Consider the following 24,605-nt stretch of genomic DNA (forward strand, 5'->3'; position numbering starts at 1 on the left):
GGAGCAATGTTTTAGCGTGACTTTTTGGTGTATAATGTTTACCAACTAAACTTCGTCAGATCTGACTGTAACTCTGTCTCTCCCTCTCCGTCTGGAGAGGGGTGAAACTGCTATTTCACCATCGTTTAGCTAAATAAAATATCATGCCGAAACTGGACTCGTTAATCATGTTGCTCTGACTGCTAATTTACTAAAAAATTATTATAAGCCTCGCAGGACTTTTACTTTGCGGAGGAAACCTGTAAAAGAAAATCAGTGTTTATAAATTTGAATCTTAGGCCTGGCAATGCTACGCAGTTCTTTAGAGGCCGGCTATGACAATTTTTCATCCCATCACCCAACGGGGGTGAAAAAGAGAATCGCCGAAGGTTCCCATCGAGAGACCGGGAAAAAATCGCCTAATCCCGTTCTGAAGAAATCCCATCCCTTTACTTAATAAGTTACCTACGGAAAGTTGAGTTATGCTAGTGCTGCTCTGGATTAATCGTCGATGAAGTGTTTTCTCACCCAGGAATGGTTTACGATGGTCTACTTAAATGTTCGAAACTCCCTCCTACTCAGAACTTAAAGAAAAATAAGCTTCAATTTCTCCTTCACTCTAATTTATGAATCCTTTTAACGAAAAGAAAAAAGAGAAAGAATAATTTTTTCCTATCAACTTTTATCTGATGTTGTGGCTTTCAAGATATATGTTGGATTAATTCGAACTTTATCCAGCTGTATCCTTTAAATATTTTTTTTTGAAAACATTTATTTCTTTGATTTTTAGTGATTAATAAGAAAGGAAATCGCAGATAACAGAGGAATCGGCACTTTTTTTTAACCGACATGGTTCCAGAGATTTTCAAAATCATTGCTGCAGGTCATCTTTTTGGAACTTTGAATGGTGTCGCTTTTACGTACTTCATCGGATGTAAAAAAGGGTCAAAAAAGTGAATTTTTTAATTTCGGAACTCTTTAAAACGAAAAATTTGCTTGTGATAACAAATAATGAAAACGGTCTAAAAGAATTTTAAAATCAGTTAATATCTTTCTTTCACGCATGGTGCTTAAAATGAATAAAAACTTGAAAAAAATCAGGCTATTTTTTAAAAAAATTAATTAGGTGAGCTAAGATTTATAAAATAAACGCGCTTTATTTCTTTAGGAGTTTGTGATGGTTTGAATATTTTAAATAAATGAAATTCTGAACCATAATTTAATTTTTAGGGTTCGCACTATGTTTTAGAAAGAGAAAAAAGAGAAGCTTAGCAACTTTTCGCAATTTTCACTTTGCATCTCTTCGCTCATTATATTAGATCAGAACCACCGAGAACTTCCCGCGTTCCATCACATCATTATATTTACAACTACCTATATTCAAAGATTTTCAATGCAGTAGAATTTTTTGATTTATTGCATTGTTATTCGTTGAGTAAGGTTCCTTTTTTATCTGCACTACATATGAAAGAGCAATTCTCAAAACATGTCCCTTTTTTGTAATATTAGAAGCGAATAAGTTTTCCTATTATTAAGTACATATTTTCGTTTCAATTTCTTAATTATTTACTTTTATATTAGCTTATAGTTTTCAATGAGGTGTAGAATGATATTCATGTTTGTTATTATCTGAAACAGACAGAATATGAAAACATATGAGTGGATCAACTACAACTACTTTATTGCACAATGTAGTCAACTACAGGTTTTTTTTTTTAATGTACCGACTACAAACTACTTTGGAGATGTATAGTCACTATTTTTAGAAGATGAACTTGGCTTGAGAATTTAATTGACACCGATTTTTAAAATAGCTCGGAATAAAAAATTGGTTTATTCAAACGCTGGTAAGAAATATATATTCATGAGCAAGTTTGTTAAACCATTCTTTTTTTCGAATTTGTTCATTTGATCTTCTTCTTATGCTCTTCTCGACAGCGAATATTCAGTTTAAATGCAAGGAAATGATCAAATATTTCAAATTTTGTTGCGTATTTAACGCTCTTTTAATTTTTTTTAAAGAAATAATGTACGAAGCGAATAGGTTTTCTCTTATTGAAATAACATTAATGTTTCATGAGAGAGTCGATTCGCATTTGAAGGTGGGATGAAGGGGACACATTTGCTACTATTCGTAATGGTTTGTTTAATATGAGTAATGCGTCATTTTAAATGCATCATTCTTATGAACATTCAGCTGTAAGGGGGCACACTGATTTTTAATGATTCCAATCGAAAAATTAACTGAATCGGAGCATTGTTTCTTTACTAAACAAACGTTAGTTGTCGGGAATCGCTACAAACTACATTTTTTCTGTATCACACTACTCACTACACTACTTTTCTTAAAAAGTTGTACTCTACACTACACACTACGAAAAAAAGTAGCGACTACAGTAGTTTCGCTTCTTGTAGTCGCAGTCGTAGTTACAGTAGTCGCGCTACTTCCAACCCCTGCCTACAGTGAATACAATTCTATAACTTGTAAAGATTGGTAGATATATTTTTTGGCTTTACTCATGTCTCAGTACCACATGGAGGAATGTTCGCCAATACAATTCTAGAGGCATTCTTCAAATGAAACGCTGATTTCTTAAATTGTTTCGATTTAAATTTGCCGTTTTTATAATCGACTGAATCAGTGTTTCATCATTTCTATTGTGGGTGAAATACTAACGAGTACAAATCATCGATCTTTTTTTTATAAAGATTCAGCCCTGGTATAATTTTCATCCGACAATCTTATCAAAAACTGAATCCAAAAATATCATGAATGGCCACTCTTTGAAAACCTCTATTGACTGCCTTTAAACTGCAATTCATTTAACCAAAAAGTGAAGATATTCAATCGAAAGTGGAGATTTTAGGTTAANTATATATATATATATATATATAGATATATATATAAAAGAATACTGCCGAAATGTTTTAATTTATTTCATTCATTAGTTTATTTACTTATTGAATGAATGGGCTGTATAATGGATTCATTTATCTAATTTGATTTTTTTTTCCAATTTGATTCAATGAATCTATTTTAAATTTTCTAAATAATTTTTCTATTCAAATTTTATAAATAATATTTTAATTTAAATGTTAATAAGTTTAAATTAAATTTGAATGAATTAAAAAAAGTTGAAATATTTATTAATTATTTTTTAAAAAATCTAAACTAAATTCAATTTAAATATTTATGTATTTTTAATTGGCAAAAAATTTATAGAACGTAACTATTTCTCATATTTCCCCTTTTTTAAAATCGGATTTCATCAGCTTGTATTTGTATACTTTTAGAATTTTTTTTTTTACTGCTTCTTGATCGGGTTGATAACTGTTATAAACAGTTGAACTTGAATCAAGCATAATATTCATTTTTTTGCTAGTCTGCAGAATTTCGAGTTTCTAATGGTTATTTATTTAATTGAATTTAAGTGTGAATTGACGGCTCAAAGAAAGGACTTCGAAATTGAATTCTTTCTATTTCCTCCAACGAAAAATGTGAATTAAAAACATTTCTCAGAATTTCTTTTCTTTCTTCGTTTATTTCGCTGTTGACGAAATATAGATGTCACACCTAAAAAATGTAAAAGAAATACAGAAAAAAATTGTAAAAGTAAGCATGATGATAAAAGTTTAAAAATGTTAAATAGACGATAAACTATTTCTAGAATAAGAGCGTGTTAATCAATGTTTAAATAATTGCACGTGATGAGTTTGATGCAATGCAAAATGCGCAAAGAATAATAACAATAATAAACGAACACCTTGAATAACTATTTATCCACTGATCGGATTTTCGCATACTGAGACTTAATTGAGGTTAATCACGTTAATCGCTGAGAATTAATCGCGTACTGAGAATTTTTTTGAGGGTGATCTCAAATGTGCTAATTAATTAGATCAGATGATATTTTAAGTTACAAAATCAGGAACAAAAACGTATTTTCTCCGAATAAACATACTTTCTTTTCTCCAGATTATTATATCGGACCCCCCCCCTTCCCCATACATGAGAAATAAGGTCCCAATAACACAGCTGGTGAATCTCCAAAAGTACATCTGAAAAAGAGACAATTCTTTGCATATTTGTAATTAGATATACACAAATCGTAATTGAAAAATATATTAAAAAAGAAAACATTTGCAGATTTGTGTTATAAGTTTTTACTATTTCAATCTCTGAATTTCTTATTAAATTGAAATACTTCATTTCTTATCATATTAATCTCAACTATCACATATCAATCGCAAACTTCAAAATTCCTTTTTCTTTTTTGATGAAGATTTTTTTTTTTATCGGTGAAAACTGATGTTCTTAAAGATTTGAAAATATCATTTTTTTTTCACATTTAATCAGTTCTCTCTACTCGGCAAACTTATAAAAAAATAAATAAATAGAAAGTAGGAATGTTGTATAATGATTAAGCGACAAAAATGTCATTCTTCCTCAAGGTCACACAAAATTGTTTTTTTTTTTTTTTTAAATATTATTTTTTTCTTCTTTTTTTTTCTCAAGCAAAATGAAATTGTTCGTAAAAAGGAAGCGGACTCATTGAAATAAGTAGTTTGGCAAATAAAAAGAATGAACATTGTAATATTTGTCTTCATTTTCATTTTTATTTTCATTCACACAAGGCAAACAAGTTTGGGATTTTATTTTTTCAAATAACAGTGGACTTCAGTTAGAAGGGTTGTAGAAAATCGTCTGCTCATCTCGTTGTTCTAATCAAAACGATACAAGGAATAATAAAAGTGAAGTGTTGACTTAAAAGATGAAAGAAAAATCATTTTTATCGAACGAAAATTAATATTAGCTAAGTAGTTCATTTGCTTACAGAGTTGCAAAGAAGAAATTCTGATTGTTTCTCTCCAAACAGAACAAAGAAAAATAATAAAATAAAATGCACTCCATTTAACTCGATTCATAATCTGCACATCATTTAACTCTTTATTATACCCTACTTAATGCTCTTTAGAGCATTCTGATGTCTGCTAATATAACTGAAACATGTAGAACCGATTTTGTTAGTAGAAGCTAAGCAACATTTCTGATATGCTGCATGTTACTGAAACTAATTAATATCTGATGATTTATTAATGGAATTATCTGATGAAAGAGAAGAAGATTTGTTGAAAGGAAGTGATTCCATGATCAGCATTTCATTATTAATTTGCTGCATGTTCCTTGAAGCTAACTTCAATCTGCCGTGGAGTTGAAACAGATAATCTGATGAATTAAAATTAAAACTTTTGATAGTTTGAAAAAAGAATTTAGAGACAAAAGACTGATTTGTTCATGATGGTGGAATGTGTCCATGCTAAACATATCTGCAAAGCCAATTTATATTTCTGAGTAGACACTGAGCAACGTTCTATTCATAATTTGCCGCATGCTCTTGAAGTCAATTTAAATCTGCCGATGAGTTGAAATAGATTATCTGATTGAAACTAGTTTTTTTTTATTAAAATAGAATTTGCTAACGAAAGATTATTTGCTGGACGTGACGTGTGAAGTCTGATCTCTACAAATATGTCCTCAGATCGGAAATCCTCGACAGGACTTGATTGGCAGGAGGCAAAAGGCGATGAGGATACTGCCTGCGGAATCGGTCATTTTCACCCGGCATGGCTCCAAAGGTTTAGTTCTCCGAAATCGTTTCTCATCAGCAATGGTCTTTTGGGTCTCTTGAATGGAGCTACCTTCGCTCACTTCATCGGTTGCATATCCACTTTAGAGAAACGTTACGCCTTCGAAACAAAGATATCAGGTCTTATTTTGATGTCCGAAGAGTGGATTCCATTTTTCATAGCTTTCTTATTGGGGTACTTTGGAAGTCGGACCCACAGACCGAGATTCATAGCCGCAGCCATGTGCGTATCCACTCTCAGCAGTTTTGTTTTCGCGAGTCCTTACTTTTTGTACGGAGCCATAAGGGACTCATCCGTTTTGAAGGAATATGCCAATCAGACCGATTTTCAGCTGTGCGGAAAAATTGAAACGTACGAAACATGCAACAAAAATCCCAGAATCTTTGCTATCTCGCTCATATTCTTTGGAATTATGTTGAAAGGATTGGGAAATATAGCATTTTATTCGGTTGGAACTCCTTATTTGGATGATAATATTAACAAGAAAAATTCCGCACTCTACTTAGGTAAGTTCCTTTTTTCTCAATCAAAGTTTTTTTAATTGTTTTTATTGAATGGTTAATGAACCGTAGGAAACTAAGCTCATATAGCAGTTGAAATTCTTTGTAAAAGACTTCCGGGTTTCTAGTTCCAATTTATGGGTTGTTCTAAACTTTTTTTTTAAAAAAAAAAAAAACTCGTTATATATATTGAACTATGTGACTTGCGCTATTTACCGTTCAATCTGTAAATCCCTTTCATTTTTGCTGGAAATAGAAAGAAAAAAAACGTAAATAAACTTTCAAAACAAGGTAATCCTTGCATTTAATATATGTCATGGTATTATTTTCTTTAAATAGATTTATGACTAGACATAACGTAGATTTATGACAATAGACTTACGAAGTGAAAATTGAAGTACAATTTTAATAACACAACTTCCTTGAATATTAAGACTGTTCTCTTATCGTCCCGTAAACGTAACATAAGTGGAAGAATGCACCGGAAACATTCGAGATTCTAATACCGGTTTAAGAATTTCGTTTTTGTTTACACTTAGTGAACCAGCTATAAGAATATTCAATTTTTGATCCACCCCTTTCACGCATATTGATTCATTTGGTGCGTAGCATCACTCACGTTCAAATATGTAGGTTCTGTTGCAGTGCAATTATCCTCCAAATCCTCCAATAACTGAAAGTCTTCACGTAGTTTTCATAAGATTGTCTAATTACGCAACTGAAAGAAAGGATTTGACTTGCACATTTAACCTTGCATAGGAAAGGAGTTAAAACAAGAAAGCGAGAGAGAAAATATATTTTAAAGCCTACATAAATAAAGATGAAAGCCGGGTAGCCTGGTTGGCAGGTACTGGATCACGTTCCTTAGAACGGGAGTTCGAATTCAGCGCCCGAAGACTCCCCGCTTAGTAAATGGTGGCGGGTGCACTCTAAATCTGTAGGGTCACAGAGTCCACCATGTTTCCATAACAAATTTTACCTCTGAGGGTACTGAATTGGAGATGGATCGTTCTCTGGTTCAGATCAAAATTACAATCTGTGGATGAATGAATGGGTCCGCCCTATAAACTTGTGTGACGTATGGGTGTAGCAAAAGTTGAATTCTTGGCCACAGATGGCGCCACTGGAAAACAAGATCAATCGCAACCCTTGCCTTAATGGCCTACGACAACAATAACGATGAAAAGGTGGTTCGCGAATCCCAATAGCAACATCAAATAAGGAATCGTCTGCTTTCCTTTTAAAAAGGAACTTATTTTAAGATAAATTTTAAATAAAATCAAAATAATGTGTGGAAATTTAACTGATACTATACCAACTCGATTCTTATAAGTTGCTCGCAATATCGTATTCTCTTATTTTTTGTGTGCAAAACTGTTGTATTTTTAAAAAGCATATATTTTCATCATTTTTATTTAGTTTTCCTAAATATGCCAAAGATGCCCGGTGACTGAGTGGCAGCGCTTCGAGCACTCGTGCAAAAGGTCCTGGGTTCGATCCTCAGATCGGGCAAGGTTGACTCAGCCTTTCATCAATTCAATGGGTCGATAAATGAGTACCAAGCATGCTTGAAAGCTAAACACTGGTGGTTTCGCGTTCGGCTGACCACCTGACCGGAACATCTGCTCCTGCACCCCGGAGCCCAAAGCGAAGAAAACTGAGTTGGGCACAAAGTAGGCCTTGGACCTCTATGGGCTGTCGCGCCACTCAGTTTAGTTTAAATATTCCAATAATTACCGATATATTGTGTTCTATAATAATTGAAACTCGAATAATAATTGTGTTCTATTAAAATTTGAAACATAGAGAATTGTCCGCAATAACTTCCCTCTCAAAAACTTTATTTCGTTTCACTGATGCCATACTAACTCCCTTCGTAAAATAAAAAAAGTTTTAACGAAAGAAAACTACAGTGTAATGATAGGACTGAATATGCTCCAGAAATCACTCAATAACGGGATTGTGTGAAGAGAATTAATACAATCAGTGTAGAGCGCGCATTAGATGCTCGTTTAATCATTGAAGAGTTATTTATCAAATTATCATTTTTAGTTGAATGCAAGAGAATATTATGTTTCTGTTTCATTCCTTTTTGTTATGAAATTGTCGACTCATAAGTAGGGTTACAGATTTTGACAAATCTTCTAGATTACGTAGATACGTTGTCGTTTAGGATTTACAAATGTGATAGATCTATATGCGATTTTGACAACAGAGGGCGCTGTTCTCTTTCCTGTTATTAACTGTACCCGGTCTACTTTTTCGCCATTTAACTATCCTGTATTCACTTTTTGTCGATGTGTTGTAATGTTTATAGTTTGAGTTAACATTTTTTATTTACAGTTGAGTTAAAATACTCATGTTTATATGAGTGTTTTAAAAAATATTAATTACAAGTGAAAAATAAAGATCATGCTAGACATAAGCTATGAAACAAATATCAACTTGCAACCAGTTTACTTCAATTTTAAAAATTCGCTAGATGAAGCAAGAAATGAGAGAACTGCTGATCTGAGGCTATATAAACACAACTAAATTACAAAATGAAACACAACAAACAAGAAATAAAAATTGAATCAAATCAAGGCTGCCAATTGAAGAGATTTCATTCAAAATTAGGCAATTTTGTCTCTTCTTTAACAAATAAAATCTAATTTAGTCTTTAATAGTTATTAGAATCCAATGGTAGAAAAGCTATCTCATGACTCGTAAAAAAACTAAGTTCAGATTCTTATTTAATTTTATGTTTCGATAAAAACAAAATAAAAATTTGAAAATATCGGAAAGTGGTATAAGCAGTAGTGACTTCCTAATTGGAATAATTCTTGATGTGCTTTGGTCGTTTGTTTAGGTTTACTTTTTTGTTGAAATCACCCTCTCTTTATTGACTCCAATCAAATGTGTGTAAAAGAAAGAAAAAAAGAAACATAACATAAACGAATACGCTTGAAATAATGATCATATATTGGGACTCCAAATTAACATTGAAGGTATTTTGACTATTTGTAAACCTAAAAGTCTCATACATATATAATTAAATTTTAAAGAATAGATTTAGCTGCAATAGGGGAATGACGTTAAAAGCATGGTGGTTAAATGAAAAATGCGGAAAATAGGCAGGGAACTTATATTAGGGTGGTGTAAATTCTTATTTAACGGAATAAAATTCTTAATTTGACCAAATCATAAATAAGCAATGGTAATTATTTTTAAATATAATAAAGAAGCATCAAGAGTAACTTTAAAGAAGTAGAAAGCTGCCAACTTTTCCTATTTCATCAGGAAAATTTTATTTCTATATAGCAAAATTTTTACTTTGATATTTCATTTTTTATTTAGAAAAAATTTCATTCAAAACATATAGGGGAGAGTCGGGTAGCCCCGCCCACTTAAGGAGTATTGCTTATATTTATGTATAATATTGAGTAATAATCAATATTTTTGAATGTTTCTATTGTTTTACCATCTAATTAAATAATGCAAAAAGAATTAACCAAGAAAAGAATAGTTTAATTTAAAAAAAATAGAAATTTAAAAAAACATGTTTTTCAGTTCTTTTCAAAATGTGTCGGGTTTCAAAATAAAATTCATTTATCATTTTAATCACGAACTTATTTTATTTATTACATATTTATATACTTTTAATGAATTCTATCATTTAATGACAATCATTTAATAACAACAATATTTGTTGTTAAAAATGCATATAACATTCAAATTTGAAGCAATAAAATAATAATCTTTGCAACCGTACATTTATCGACGAAATAAAATTGGGTGATGATACCCGACATTCATGTGAGCGGGACTACCCGAAATCCAATTTTTTTGTAAATTTGTAATTACTCGAGCAATTTTTCACATATAAACTTCTTTCTTCGTGCAAATTAAACTTAAGACTACATACTTTAATGCTCTATGTATAGAAAAAAATAATTTTTTTAGTATTAAAATGAAGTTTAATCGAAACATTCAACCAATTTTTCTTAATTTCATGACTACTGTACTCAATATATTTCCAAAACTATTGTTTACAATGTTAACAGCTGCATAAATACTTGAAACTTTGAAAATAATCTTTTCTTACTATAACAATTAATGTCCGATGGCCCATTGACTTGAAAAAATATTCTATGCAGATGAAATTGACTGTGGGCGGGGGTACCCGCTGGGCGGGGCTACCCGACTCTCCCCTATATTACTTATTTAACAGTTTCATGTTTAATAATTTAATTAATAAGAAAAAAAGTTTTAAAAAAAATTAATTTGTTGCTAAAATGCATTTTTTACTACCTCGCAAACCGAATAATTTGGTGATTTCTCGTTAATTACAAAATCGAAATCGAATATTCCCCTCTAAAAATTAACCTATTAAAGACACCTTCGTTGAATCCCCGCATTTTTTTTAAGTTAATATTTTTCTTCCAGCAATTTCAATGACCATTCAGTTACTGGGACCAGCATTAGGATTTTTGCTTTCCTCTTTTTGCCTACAATTTTACGAGGATCCTTTCTGTAAGTAAAAAAATACTTTTCTTTTGTAAAATAATTTCAATAATAAGAAATTATCTTTAAAAACAAAATTAAAACAATTTTTTAAAATGAATGTAATCTTCAAATTGTTAAAGTTTATTGTTAAAAAAATTTTTTTTTAAAAATTGTTGCTCATAAATAAATTCCGCCGGCAATTAGTTTTCCTGGAAGAACAAGACAGACTCTTGATGGATCGAAGAAACTACGTCACCACACAGAGGGACATCTTAGAATTGAAATTTGACTGATCCTTCAATTTTAGCTACCTTTCAAATTCCTTCCTTTATCCTTACAGATCTGGGAATGCATTCTCACATTTTTACCGCGAGAGGCACAGTAGACAAAATTTATATTAAATTTCAGAATTTCGAAACTTCTTTTTTCTTGAATTTTTCAACTCGACTGTAAAATTTTACTTCTAGGATAGATTGTGACAAATTTCAGTGTAGGGAATACCAAACAATGTCCTACGCATTCCTGCCAGTTTGTTATCCCAGTTTACCTTTCCATTATTAACCATAAGCACGCCTTTTGGTAAACGGTATGATAAATGCACATTACCTGGTAACACTTGCTCTGTATTCCTTACAACCGGTATTTTTTGCACTGTTTCCAACTTGAGAGAAAAAATTGAAAAACTATTAACATAAGGAAGCAACTTCGAATGAAAGAAATAGTCTGAAACATCAATTCTCCACGCGATGTCATTTATTCGATCCATCAGAGCCTTCCTTGTAAAGAGCTAATATGCTGGATCTGTTTCTATGTGGAAGCTATATCCTTTTTAAACAAAATATTTTTATTCTTTCTATTATTTCAAATTTTCATTACTATTGCGCGGCGTAAGTAAGAGTGGAATTTAGTAATCGATAATTAGACGACTTTCTGACTGCTTAAATCATGCAAATCTTCTGCGCCTGATGGCCAATGCAAGTTCAATCTGCGAGCAGAATTTGTCGCCCTATTTTTGTCGAAAGGCAGATTCTTTACCTTGTTGCGGATCTTATCGTTATAGTATGGATGCATAAAATTAAATCTCAATTGAAGTTTCGGTCATTTTGCAAACAGTTAGTATACCCCAAATCTCCACAACTACTCTCTCTGTCAAAAAAAAAAGAAAAGAAAGAGAGAAAACAAAACAGATTTCAATCGTTTTTTGACCACCATAAACATAATTTTATCAACGAAGACATTTTATCATCAATCGAGCACTTAAGTATTTTTCAACTACATCAAATGCTCAAAATTTAACTGGAGCTGTGTGCTGATTGATAAAATATGGGTGCATGTGTTTCTTCTAAATGATACTAACAAAATGTGTTGCCATTTTATATTCAATTGAAATTTCACTTAATTTCCGAAAAAAACAAATTGACACAAAACAAAAAGAAGGAAGTAAAAATGCTTAAAAGTTACGTTTTTTAATATTTTTATCGAGTCGATTCAAGAAGAATAAATAAAAAAGAAATATCCATTAGACTAAAAAAAGATGCTAAAAATACGTATCCTGTTGACTAAAAAAGAAATGCTAAAACAGAAAAGCTTATCTAGTATATTGGTGCTAAAAAATATAGAGCATAGCTTTAAGAAAGACTTGGGAGGGAATTTTCTATGGTGACAGAAGTGGATTACGAAAGTGGTGCTTTTGACTTAGTACGAAAAAAAAATGAAAATATTTTTTCCGTTTTTTATTTTATTCGAGAACGCATTTTAATTTTTTTACGTTTGTAGATGATCCTGGATATGGACCAGAAGATCCACGATGGATCGGAGCCTGGTGGCTTGGATTTGTCATCATAGGCATTTGTATGTTTTTTGTCATGTTGCCAGTGTGGCTCTACCCGAGACGATTTCCCGGTGGAAAAGAACCAGAATCTCACAGGAAAAAATCTTTCAAATCCATGACCGACTACTTAAAAGGTAAGAAATAATTTTTTTTAATGAAAGTTGTTTATAAAAAAAAGAATCTAAAATGGATTTAACGATAATTTTAGACATGAAAAACATTTTGTTCCGCTTCTACAAGAACCCATTGTTAATGTGCAACCAACTTGGAGCCATCATGAGAATTAATGGAATCGAAGGCTACTACATACTGATGCCCAAATATCTGGAAATGCAGTTCAAACAGACAGCTTCTATGGCCAATCTTCTATCAGGTAAAAAAATGCACTGATTCATCAATGAGATGCCCGAAAGTGACGTAGTGTGGGTATCTCCATCCTGATTGGTTGTTGAACATAGGAATTTTTTTACGTTTGCAACTGTTCTTTCCATTCAATTTCATGCAAGCCATGCTCGTCAAGCATCAATTCTCTAAAATGATACATTCTTACACAATCTGTATTCTTACACAAAGATTCTTTCACTGTTTATTGACACAGGAATTTAACACAAAGACAGGCACGAAGCCTTGTGGAACATAAACAAACTAATTATGCATCGAAGTTGCCAGGTACACAAAACAAAAATATATCACGGTTACAATAAAATACATAAACAAATAATAAATCTAAGCTAAGTAAAAGATGTAGACCAGAATGAATTATATTTCAACTAATTCTATGTGCGATACGGTTCTGCATTTAATTAACTTATGGTTCATTAACATTCTAACTTATGTAAAGAAACTTAGCTCAACTTTAATTTGCCATTTTGCTGACAAAGATTAGCTGGCGCTGTCGTCATATGTGTGGGTATGGGATGTCTTCTACTTGAAGTGCAAGTACCTAATGAGTTGCGTTATGCACAATCCATTTTGAAACTTAGTTTGTTTGCTTATTTTATTGCGATAAAACATCCTTTGTTAGACGCCTGGAAAATGTAACGTTTCAAAACTGTTAAGATTTTCTGTCAGTCCGTATCGAAATCTTATTCTTTGACTTGAAAATTTTTATTGACTTTATTTGGGGATTGAAGGTTGGTAAACCTGTGAATGACAAAATGTCAATACAGATGTTAGATATTGATGGAAGAGTGTTTTGAAACGTAGAGACTGGATTGACACCTCGAACATTTGAAATCAGTGGTTGGAAGAGCTACATTATTTTTATAGTTTAATTCAACTACTACAAGTTTATTACAAATGTAGCTAGCTATAACAACTACATTTTTTTAAATGTAGCAACTGCGAACTACTTTGGAATTGTAGTAACTCATTCACAACTTGAATGGGAAGAACTTTGCTGGAAAACTTACACCCGTTTTTAAAATGGTTTTGAATAAGAAATTGATTTACATTAAATATAAGGGTATAGTTAAGAATTATTTATTTATATTTACACGATCCAGTTTGTTATTTCAAAAAATGTTTTTTTTTTCGAATTTGTTTCTTTAACTTTCAACTCACTTTTCATTCCTTTTCAGGCAGCGAATATTTATTTAACGAAAGTCGAAATTATCACATACTCGAATTGTTTAATTTCTTAATTGTTTGATGCTCTTTTATTTCCTCTAAGAAATTAAGTAGATTGAAAATACCTTTGAAATAACATCAATGTTTCATGGGTGTGCATGTGAAAGTGTGATCGAAGTGATTAATTATCAATTGCTTGTAATGGCACGTTTATATATTAGTTATACGTGATTTTAACTGAATCATTTCTATTAACTCTCAGCTTTAGTGATAGGATCATTTTCATTGCATCCATTGACGGACCCATCAAATTCGACAATTAGTTGCATTTGAGCAGCGTTTCTATTCCTTACTAACGTTTTTTTTTTCTTTCGTATCGCACTACTCACTACACTGCTTTTTAAAAAAGTAGCACTCTACACTACAAGCTGCGAAAAAAAAAGGAGCGACTACAGTAGTTTCGCTACTTGTAGTGCGCTGTTTGAAGTATGACCAGAAATTTGGTGAGTGTATTTTAAAAACTGATAGCATTATAACAGAAACCAAGCTAAAATGATTTAACTCATATTGGAAAAGCAGCTGAAAGTGTTGAAACATTCACAGAAATTCTAATGCAGCACTTACACGCAATTTTGCTTTATATAACAGGATAGTTGGGTTAAATATTTTTGAAAAAGCATTTCAAAGAAGTTTAATTTTATAATTAAAGTTGATTATTTTTAAATGTTTTGTAGAGATCATTTTGCCAACTCATTCATCATTACGTGGAAAAATATTATTGAAGTTTGGTGTGGAATTAAAGCAGAAATTTATGGAAGTAAATAATTATTTATCCGAGTGTTTGTTTCTCGATGAAGGTAAACAAATGTAATCAAGTGGTAGTAAATTTGGATTAATAATAAAATTATATATTTTATTTATTTTCGCTAAAAAGCTTCACGGTAATGAAATAATATGTTTTAAACACTATATGAATTAATTTTGAAAAATGGCGTGAAGGGTGTGACCTCCTCTTCTGAGGAGTAATATTAGAATTGTTGTCACCAAGAAAAGTAAATGAATCCATGTATTGTATATAAACTGATTGCACACGCATTCAAATGTGTTGAAGGAAAAGAAAATCTGAGAATAAATAATAGCGTATTTTTATGGTAAAAAAACATTTAACAAATATTTTATGTCAATGTGTTAGGGCTGATGTTGAAAGAATCTCTAAGAAAATGTTTTACACTCATTTCAAGGTTGTGGAATATTGATAATAATAATGACTTTTATTAATTGAGAAAAAAATTATATGAAATAATAATATAGTTTTTTAATTCCAAGATACGCATTTACTCTGGTCCTTTCGATCTATTTTCAGTCCTCCCAGAAATTCACAGAAATTCTAATGCCTCAGCCAGTTGAATGTTGCTCAAATTTCAGTCACTTTCGATCACATTTGCTACCAATGAGATAACTAAAAGACTCATTAAATCTTGTCTATCCAATTTTTTTAGTCATACTTTTTTTTCATTTACTTTCATATTGTTTTATTCATATTGTATTATTCACTCTCATACTGCAAATGTCAGTCCAAATATCGACAATTTTATTTATTTTACTTTTAAATATTTCTGTCTGAGAATCTTTAGTGAATACACATTGTTGTTGTGATTCGTTGACTTAAGCTTTTTTAAGTAAAAAATGTTTAAATGAATTGTAGTCATTATAACACATTTGGGATAACGGGTGTTGTTCTAGGTTATCCGTAAGCTTTTCGACTAGATTAACTGTCTCGACCAGAATCAACTTCACCATAATCACACATAAAGAATTGAAATAGTCATAAAAATCAGACCAACCTAAGTATTCATAACAGAAAGCGCTCTACTTGGAGTTGCTTAGCGGACTAGGTTCTTCCTTTTATTTTCACCGACTCGCATTTTTAATGCTCTAACATAATATTAATTCAAAGTATTTTAAAGCTCCTTTTATGTGTAAGTTATTCATTATGACTGTCTTGGCGGCGATTTTAATACCATCAATACAATTACTGAAGGAAGGAATAGAATATCTTAAGAAACGTTTATTGGCTGAGATTGAAAACCCATCCAGCCTATTGAATGACAGGAGGCCCATTTTGCAACCCATGACTTGAAATGTAATGGCGTTTATAAAAGGTTATATAAAAAAGATCATTGGACCCATAAGTAACCAGTGATAATGCGATTATAATTTTCTCTCTTTTGTAATAAATCTTTCGTAATTAATCTAATAATCATATTTGTATACTCTTTATATTTTCGAATATGATTTGCTAGAGTATCTTTTTAAAGATTTTTTTAAAGCTAATTACAATATAATTTAAGAAATGCGGTTGAACCTACTCATTAGTATGAATATTTCATTTGTGTGCAGGTTAGTACTAAACAAGCATTTTATATTAAATTTCGAATGTTTTAGGTCCAGTTGTAATTGTTCTAATGATGGTGGGTATCATGAGTGGAGGATATGGAATAAGCAAGTTCAGACCAAGAGCCCGAAAACTGACTGGAGGAATTGTAGTCACTCAAATACTGACGATCGCGAGCTTTATCGCTTGCATGCTTATTATGTGCCCATCAACAGAGATGTCGGGAACAGTGTAAGAAGGTTTTTGAGATATTTTCATATAAGGGGGCAACTCTATTTATACTAAATATTCACAACTTATGCAAATATCTTGGCAAGTGTTATTTAAATTATAATAATTTTTCACATTGAATATTAGGACATCAGATTATCTTGAACAATAAATGTATGGTAAAAACTATCAATGTTGCGCACATTACATGATTTGGATAATCCTATATTTCAAGTGTAAGATAATTCCGTTTTGTTGCATACATATTTTATAAAAATACAAGAAAATAAATAAATACTTTCGAAGTTATTTTAAGGATTTTTAAATAAATTTAAAGTTTTTTACTTTTCTGTTAAAAGTGATAGCGCGTTTTCGCCCAGACATGCATCAAAATATTAAATTGTTCTTCTAAAAATATCTTTCTCGCAGTAAAACTTAACTTATTTTTTGTTTTTGCTATTTGTCAAGGGTATTATCGAATCTTTAATTTTTTTAACTCTTTTTTTTTATTTTTAGACATCTACTATTTTTCTTAAAGCGTGACATTGACTCAGTTATCGTTTTGACTAAATGTTGCGTGCTTTAAAATTGGTATTTTGAACTGCAGTTTACCGAAGATGAAAACTGAAATTGTAATATTTTAAACTTAACTTTTAATAAAATCTAAATAAATATAGTTGTAACAGTTGTTTCACGTTCACAGTTACAGACTTCATTCGATGTAGAGAAATAAAGAAAGAGGAAGGGAAAAAAAGCGAGAGATCCGTTCAGTTCATGTCAGGTAACAATTCGGATTCGGAAAAGTAGATTACAGGCTCGAATGCAGTGGCTCCACCACAACATCAAAATTAACCCTTTAGTTAAAAAATGTTTTAACGTATTTTTTAAAAAAAACTTTTGAAATAAATTATGTTAATTTCTGTCACAAGACCGAATTATAAATTTACTTTAAAATTGCACTTTTACATTCTAAATTAACTTTAAACGCAATTGTTGTCAGAGCTTGGAGTTTTGACCAGTATTATATTCTCCCACCTTTTGAAAACTGACCATTACAGTTTTATGCTATATTCCAAGCAGCGGATTAACCTGGATTTAAATTACCAATTATAGCTGATTAAAGTTCGAAGTTAGTTTGTTTATCTTGATAATGCAGTATATTATTTTCGTTAGAGCTAAATACCTTCTTCCAAGTCTAGAGTCTATGAATCTCGTGCGATATTAGGATAAACAGTATTGAAGATTCTTAAAATTGCGAGCCATTTCTTGGAATACACTAAACTGACTTTATTTTTAAAGTGAAAAGCCACTGCACTGTATTCACTACAATGATGTTTGTTTTAACAGTTTTTTTTTAAAGTCACATGCTTTTTTATACTTTCACAATCGGACAAACAGAGCACATAAATTTTTTTTTCAGGTTTAGTTTAGAAAATGATTGTAATCATGAGTGTTATTGCACCACCAAGACATATACTCCGATTTGTGCACCTGATTCTAAATCGGAGTACTTTTCTCCCTGCTATGCTGGATGCACCGAGTTCAAAAATGAAGACGGCAAACAGGTATACCTAACGATGTTTTTGTTCGGTTCCTTAAATAGTAAAAACAGTCAGCAACATAAAGCATATACAGGGTGTCTCAGGATTGCTTTAAAGGGGTAAACTGTAAGGGGAGGACATCTCAATGATTCGCAACCCATGGTCTTAAATGTCATGGAAAAGTAGTATGACAGGTACAAGAAACAAAGAGACACAAGACTGAGATCATTTGAAATATTTATTTGTCAAAGATATTACATGTGCTGTGGTAGATGATATGTGAAAGTGTCACAAAAGATATTCACTATTGCTTAGCAATGCATGCCTTACACCGTCGAGCCATGGATTGGCGCTGAAATACACCTGGATTTAGTTGGATATACGCAGCAACACAGACAATTCTTGCAACCCGATTCATTTTGGAATCTGTAGGTGTTGCGTACACACCGCTTTTCAGTACGCCTGAAATAAATAAACCCATGTTGCTTAAATCAGGAGAGCGTGGTAGCTAGGGAAGCAGTCAATGACTCCCAATTCATCGGTGACCAAACACCTGATTCAAATGTTCACGAATACATCTGCCATAATGGGTAAGTGCCCCATTATGTTGAAACAGCGTTTGACATGGTTTGACATATTTGTGGACAGGGTCAAGCAAGTTTGGCAGCAGCTTTTGCAAAAAAAAATTCACTAAAAAGTGATAATGGGCATCACGGGGTCTTACGTCATGGGGATTCTTGCCACCTTATCAATGCACATTGCGGTGATTGAACACACCATCTCGCGTGAAGTACACCTCATCCGGATATAAACTTAAGGATGGAAAATGTGCGTCTTGGCGACATGGGTCGAGATGCCTAAGTGCAAAACGCACACGCGCAGGATGATTTGTGTGGAGCAGTGACAGTACTTTTTGTAGATAGTAAAGTCGTAAGTTTGTCCCAATAATCCTTGGACGCTCTGTATGAAACTTATGTGACTGTAGTTCAGGAGACGGAAGCTCATAATTTCGCAGTATGACTCAAAACACATAAATATAGTGCGCATGTAAATTTAAACATATTAAAAAGAAAAAAAGCATTAATCGAAATAAAAGTTCAGCGGGTCTATTTCTAGATTTCAAAGATCAAAATGAATCATTAAAATGAAGTCTTTCGAAAAGCACTTCTATTTTGACACTAATTCTTATGTTTCAGGAGTTGGTGAAAGGTACTAAAAACCAGATACTGTTCAAGTATACAAAAAATTAGAAAAAAAAAATACTGTCTTAAAATATCTTGAATAAGAACTTTTATTGGTATTGTCTGTTAAGGTTATAGGGGTTTCGAGAATTAGAATTTTTTTCAACTAGCATTGCTTTTCGAAACCTGTAATTTAATTTATATCACATTAATAATCCGTTATTTATTTAATATTTCCTTTATTTTTATAAAATTATTCGAGTAAAATGCTTGTGAGGGAAGAAAATTTAAATGAATGTTTTTTCTAATAATAATAATATAATAAATGAATTATTAAAATGATATTCAATTATGAAAAATTTCTTTATAATTTTATGTCCAATAAAATACCCAAATACGACAAAGAAGCAGAATGTTTCTATGTAACCATTTTCAATAAATTTTTCTTCCTCTTTCGTTTTTATGTTAATGTAAATCGCTTTTCATTCATTTTCAGTTTATTCAGAATCAAATTAAGAACTCGACTCAATGGCCACTTCAGACCTGTGAATTCAACTGTCTGACAAAGAATCCGCTTTCAAGACTAATATTGAAGAAAAAAAACGATTTAATGAAAAATGTCCCGCATTCACTGAATATTTTCTAAATGATTCATAAAATTTAGATCATTACATATTTTTAAAATAATTAATTATCTTTCGTTAATTAATGTATTAACAATTGCTGATGAAATTTATTCATTAAATCTCGGTGTTTCTCTAAAAGAAGCTCTATCATTTATGGTTTCACTGTCGAAAAAAATTTAACACCGCTACCTCAGTCTATTTCAGCTGTAGCTCTTGAAGCGATTTCTTTGCATTCATAACTCTATACGATTTAATGAGTTTTAAAAATCTAAATTCCAACAATGAAATTTACTACCACTATTATAAATTTATAGGATCAGTAGAAATCGTCTAAAAACAGCTGTTCACTTCTAAAGTCTTTGCTTTTTTTTAAAAAATAAATAATGACTGATTGATTTAAATGTTATTTAGGAAATGGGCGATATCACATTACGAATTTATTTGCATTAATGAGTTATTTCTTTCAAAAAAGAACAATAAAGAAGTTTGAAAAACGGAATCAAATCGTCCATTTATTAAATAGTACTGTGCATTTTATTAACTGCGCCTTTTGACCGGAAAAAAGCTTACCGAAGACACGTTTCTTGATTAGGTTAGTGATTCTCATGATCTGAAATCAAAGTTCTGGTGTTCTAAGGTAGTTTGAGTGACGATCTTTAAAATTATTCAGATTGGAGTTCCAAAAGCAAAATACTTCGGATTCGCTTACTTGGTGAAGTTTTTCTCAAACTGAGTTGAAATGATTTTAATTATTTCTAGCTACATTTCATTCACTTTTGTTTTAAACAGACAAAGTATATGCTAAACTACACTAAAAATGCTTAAATTGTTGATGAACTATCTTTAAATGCCAAAATTGCAACTTTTAAGTTTGTAGTAAGAAATAAATGATTAGCAAAACAAAACGTTTTATCAAAATATGAACTATTTTGATGGGACCGAATAAGTTTTGATAAAAAATGCCAATGAAAGCAATTTTTTATTTCACATGGTTATTTTACATTATTTTTCCATATAATCGATACTTTGAATAGTTGAAAATATTTTCTACAGTATACCTATAATTTTGAGATTCCGCAAATGTCTTGTCGATCACTGCTTGTAAGTTTAAGGGAAGCCAATCACAGACTCGTATGTCTCAACTCGCTAATTACGCTAGATATAGGAACTCTAGCTGGAATTAAAACTATTTATAGATTGTCTGATAACGTTTGTATTCTTTAAGCAAAATGTAGCAAGAAATCAGTTTTCATTAAAATGAGCGTGAAGAAGCATTTAAAAAAGTGCTTAAAACAGCACATTCGGAATGAACATTTGCTATTGGAAGATAAAACTGTTTTATTTTTCTGTTATCAGGTGTACACGAACTGTAGTTGTGTACAGGATGAAGCTGGAAAATTCCGTCATGGAAATGCTGAAAATGGTTTCTGCGGATTCCATTGTCAGGGACTTCTTGCATACGTCATAATACTTTCTGCCGGAAAATTCATGTTCTCATCACTGGGGGTCGCTAATCCACTCATCACACTCAGGTAAATCATACGATGACTCTAAAATGTTTCGTAATGTTTAAAGCATTTATAGAGATTGTTTTTTTTGGGTTTATTTTCGAAACTTTCGAAAACGAGAGTTATAAAACTGATCAACTATTAAAATTGTTTGTTTTATACAGTAATGTTTAAAGCGTTCGTAATATTTTTTTTCGGTATCTTTACAAAATTTTTGCAAACCAGAGAAATAAAAATCCAGAGTAGTCATTAAAAAATTCGTGTTTTTCATAGTAATGTTCAGAGCATTTGCAGTACTTTTTTTATTATTTCTCAGAACTTTGACAGACGGGGAAAAAAAAATTCCCCTTTACACATTTGCTACTTTCCAGCGTTATTTACTATCTCCTTCATAGATCCAAACAAGACACATCTTGGTAGATATAGATTCGTTACAATGAACAAAAAAAATAATGACCCTGATGAATCACTTTTGACATGAGGATCGGATTTTCACAAACTAAAAGCCAATATTAATGGGCGATCACAAATTTAGCTACTAAATTGGACATAAAATCTCTGAAAAAAAAAAACAATACTTTTTCTTCGAGGAATTTGAATTTTAACAAACAAAATGCGTCGGGGGGGGGGGTTAAGACGACATCTGAAAAATAGGGTGCCAATAGGATATTCGTCGAAAGTTTTGTTATCTTTTCGTGCATTTTGCTATATTTTCGGAATTTTTTTAAGGAATTGAAAAATGCTTGAACACAATTGCAAAAATCATTTTTCTTTTCATAATTCGATATAAAAATAATTATGAATTTATGTTCTTAATTTATAATTTTATTTAATAATGATCGGAAAACTTCTGAGTTGTTAGCAATACATATTTTGAAATTAAAACAATAATACATTTCTACAATAATACTAAATTTGAATAGAATACGTAAAGTAGCTAATGAGTTATATATATCTGTGTTTCTAAACTTTCGTTTCTCCAGAGCGGTTTTCAATCAAATCAAGAATTTTGTCATTTATCTTTGCATTCTTTAATTAGATGCAAAAATTAGTACTGCTTACAATTCAAATATTTTTTTAACAATAAAAAAATATGTATCAAATATTTTTTAATAATTATTTATTATTTATAGCATGTAATTATTTTTCTTTGAATGAAGACATTTTATAATTGTTTACAAAGGAATTTTCGATTCGCTTAAAAACTTCCTGGCATATGGCAAAATAAGTAAAAAGTAAAATTAACAATCGGAAACATAAACTTTGGACTGAATTATTGGGACCAGAAATCCATTGAAAAATAAAAAGGTATGTTAATTCAGAGAAAGTACAATTTATGTCTGATTCAATAACTTAATAGTTAGCACCCATTAATTGGCATGCGTGAGATCAATGGATTGAATGATTGGCACGTTGATTGTGAAAAATCTATCATTTGAGCATAAGTTATTCATAGTGATATCAAATATCAATTAACTCTTGTAATGTATGCATTTAGGTCCGTTGATCCTGATGACAAGGCAATGGTGTTTGGTGCTGTAGGTCCTTTATATTCTTTGTTAGGTAATTATCTGTTTATGCAAATGATTTAACATACCGAGTGTACAAATCATTATTCTCTTTTCTTATGTCGTACATTCGTGATTGAATTTAATCGAAAATTTGAAATGCAAATTTCATAGTGCAAATGTAAACATATAAAAAGTGAGATGTTACTATAACTATTACTAAAGTTACTATTTAAATACTTTTTTTTAAGTTATATATCGGATAAACAATAATAATTAAGTTTTGTCAATCTAAAACTTTAATTTTTGATCATTATAATACGTAAGATAATTGTGTAGGATATTTGAAATACTTCCAAATGTGTCGATAAATACGCACGAGCATTTAATTTTTATCAGTGGCTAACACTTAATTAGTCAGAAAATTTCATTTCGCTCATCCCGCTCGAATGGATTTTGTAGAATATTCGAAATTCGACTTTTTACGTGCTGTCTGTATGCTGCCAAATTTAATCACTTCGGATCGGTATATTTTATTTTATAACCGCCGTTGAACAGTCTACCCAATTTTTGGGTTTACAAGCTTTCGATGGAACTAACCCTCCCATGAAGAAGAGCACCACGGTTAGCCTGAAGGCGAGGAGACTCTAACTCATGATACGTCTACAACTGAGGATATTTTACGTCAACACCGTGGTCGGTGCAAGCCGGATGCGGAATTCGTATCGACCAGCCATCACTGGGATTCGAACCCGCTAAACCTCATTGGAAAGCGAATGTTCTATCCCCATCACGGCTCGGTAATGATATGTAATAATAATAATGTGAACTTAATATGTAGCTAAAACATTTTTTTTGTTACAAATTTGGTTTACCCTTTTGTTAACATTTTCTGATACATAATTTAATGATTATTATTTCTCTTCTAGCATTCTTCCCTTATCCACTTATTTACGGCGCCCTCACGGATTCCAGCTGTCTCGTATGGCAAAAAAGTTGTGGAAAGACTGGAAACTGTTGGATCTACGACCTCGATGACTTCCGGTACAAACTTCACGGCACTACGATTGTATTCTTTTGCTTTGCTTGTTTCTTTGATATCTGCGTATGGATTTTTAGTAAGAATCTCAAAAATTTGTACGAGGAGCCTGTCTCCAAAGAACAAAAAGAAATGAACCCTTTGTCCACCCTCCATTTTGATACTGTTCATGATACGCGAAGTGAAACAGAATCGGATTTGGAATATGTTTCAAAAGAAGACTCTTTGAAGAGGGATTCTTAAAATCATTCATGGTTGTTTAGAAACCCTCGAAAGTATTGCAAAGAAAGATACAGATTTTTGTATTGTATTTGCAGAAAACATTTGCCGATTACTCTAAAATATGTCGACGAACCAGTTTCCAATGAACCACAAAGAGGTTCTGGTTCGCTATTGCTCACCAACCACCTTTCCTTTGCTTTTTGATATTACATTTATATGAATAAATATTTATTCAAAAGATCACGAAATGTCAGATATCGAAAAAGATTTGAATTAGCACAAAATTCGATCTCGATTGTAGTTATGATAAAATTTAAACCTTATCTCCTTCCCAATTTTTTTAAAATTCCTCCTTAATT

At 31.4% G+C, this 24,605-nt stretch overlaps 1 protein-coding gene across 2 annotated transcripts; it reads left to right on the forward strand.

Annotated features, from left to right (window-relative positions):
* The first annotated feature begins 4,548 nt into the window (after positions 1-4,548).
* On the forward strand, positions 4,549-24,605 carry LOC107442139 (solute carrier organic anion transporter family member 74D). Of its 2 annotated transcripts, XM_043050894.2 has the most exons (9): positions 4,549-6,134; positions 10,557-10,643; positions 12,393-12,581; positions 12,656-12,820; positions 16,462-16,642; positions 18,042-18,186; positions 21,326-21,501; positions 22,976-23,040; positions 23,915-24,605. In XM_043050894.2, the coding sequence occupies exons 1-9, from the start codon at positions 5,510-5,512 to the stop codon at positions 24,265-24,267; spliced, it is 1,986 nt and encodes a 661-aa protein (XP_042906828.1). In that variant the 5' UTR covers positions 4,549-5,509; the 3' UTR covers positions 24,268-24,605. The 2 variants fall into 2 exon arrangements, with proteins under 2 accessions (XP_042906828.1, XP_071040467.1); XM_071184366.1 differs by lacking the exon at positions 22,976-23,040 and having other exon boundaries at positions 4,550-6,134; positions 23,915-24,169.

Source organism: Parasteatoda tepidariorum, chromosome 8 (assembly GCF_043381705.1).
Source record: "Parasteatoda tepidariorum isolate YZ-2023 chromosome 8, CAS_Ptep_4.0, whole genome shotgun sequence".
NCBI classification, from domain to species: domain Eukaryota; kingdom Metazoa; phylum Arthropoda; class Arachnida; order Araneae; family Theridiidae; genus Parasteatoda; species Parasteatoda tepidariorum.

Bases quoted from the DNA above. Each gene is read 5' to 3' on its own strand.
- LOC107442139 (XM_043050894.2), top strand. From the start codon at position 5,510: ATGTCCTCAGATCGGAAATCCTCGACAGGACTTGATTGGCAGGAGGCA. The intron at 10,644-12,392 runs GTAAGTAAAAAA...TTACGTTTGTAG, and splicing joins ATTTTACGAGGATCCTTTCT to ATGATCCTGGATATGGACCA. The intron at 21,502-22,975 runs GTAAATCATACG...GTATGCATTTAG, and splicing joins AATCCACTCATCACACTCAG to GTCCGTTGATCCTGATGACA.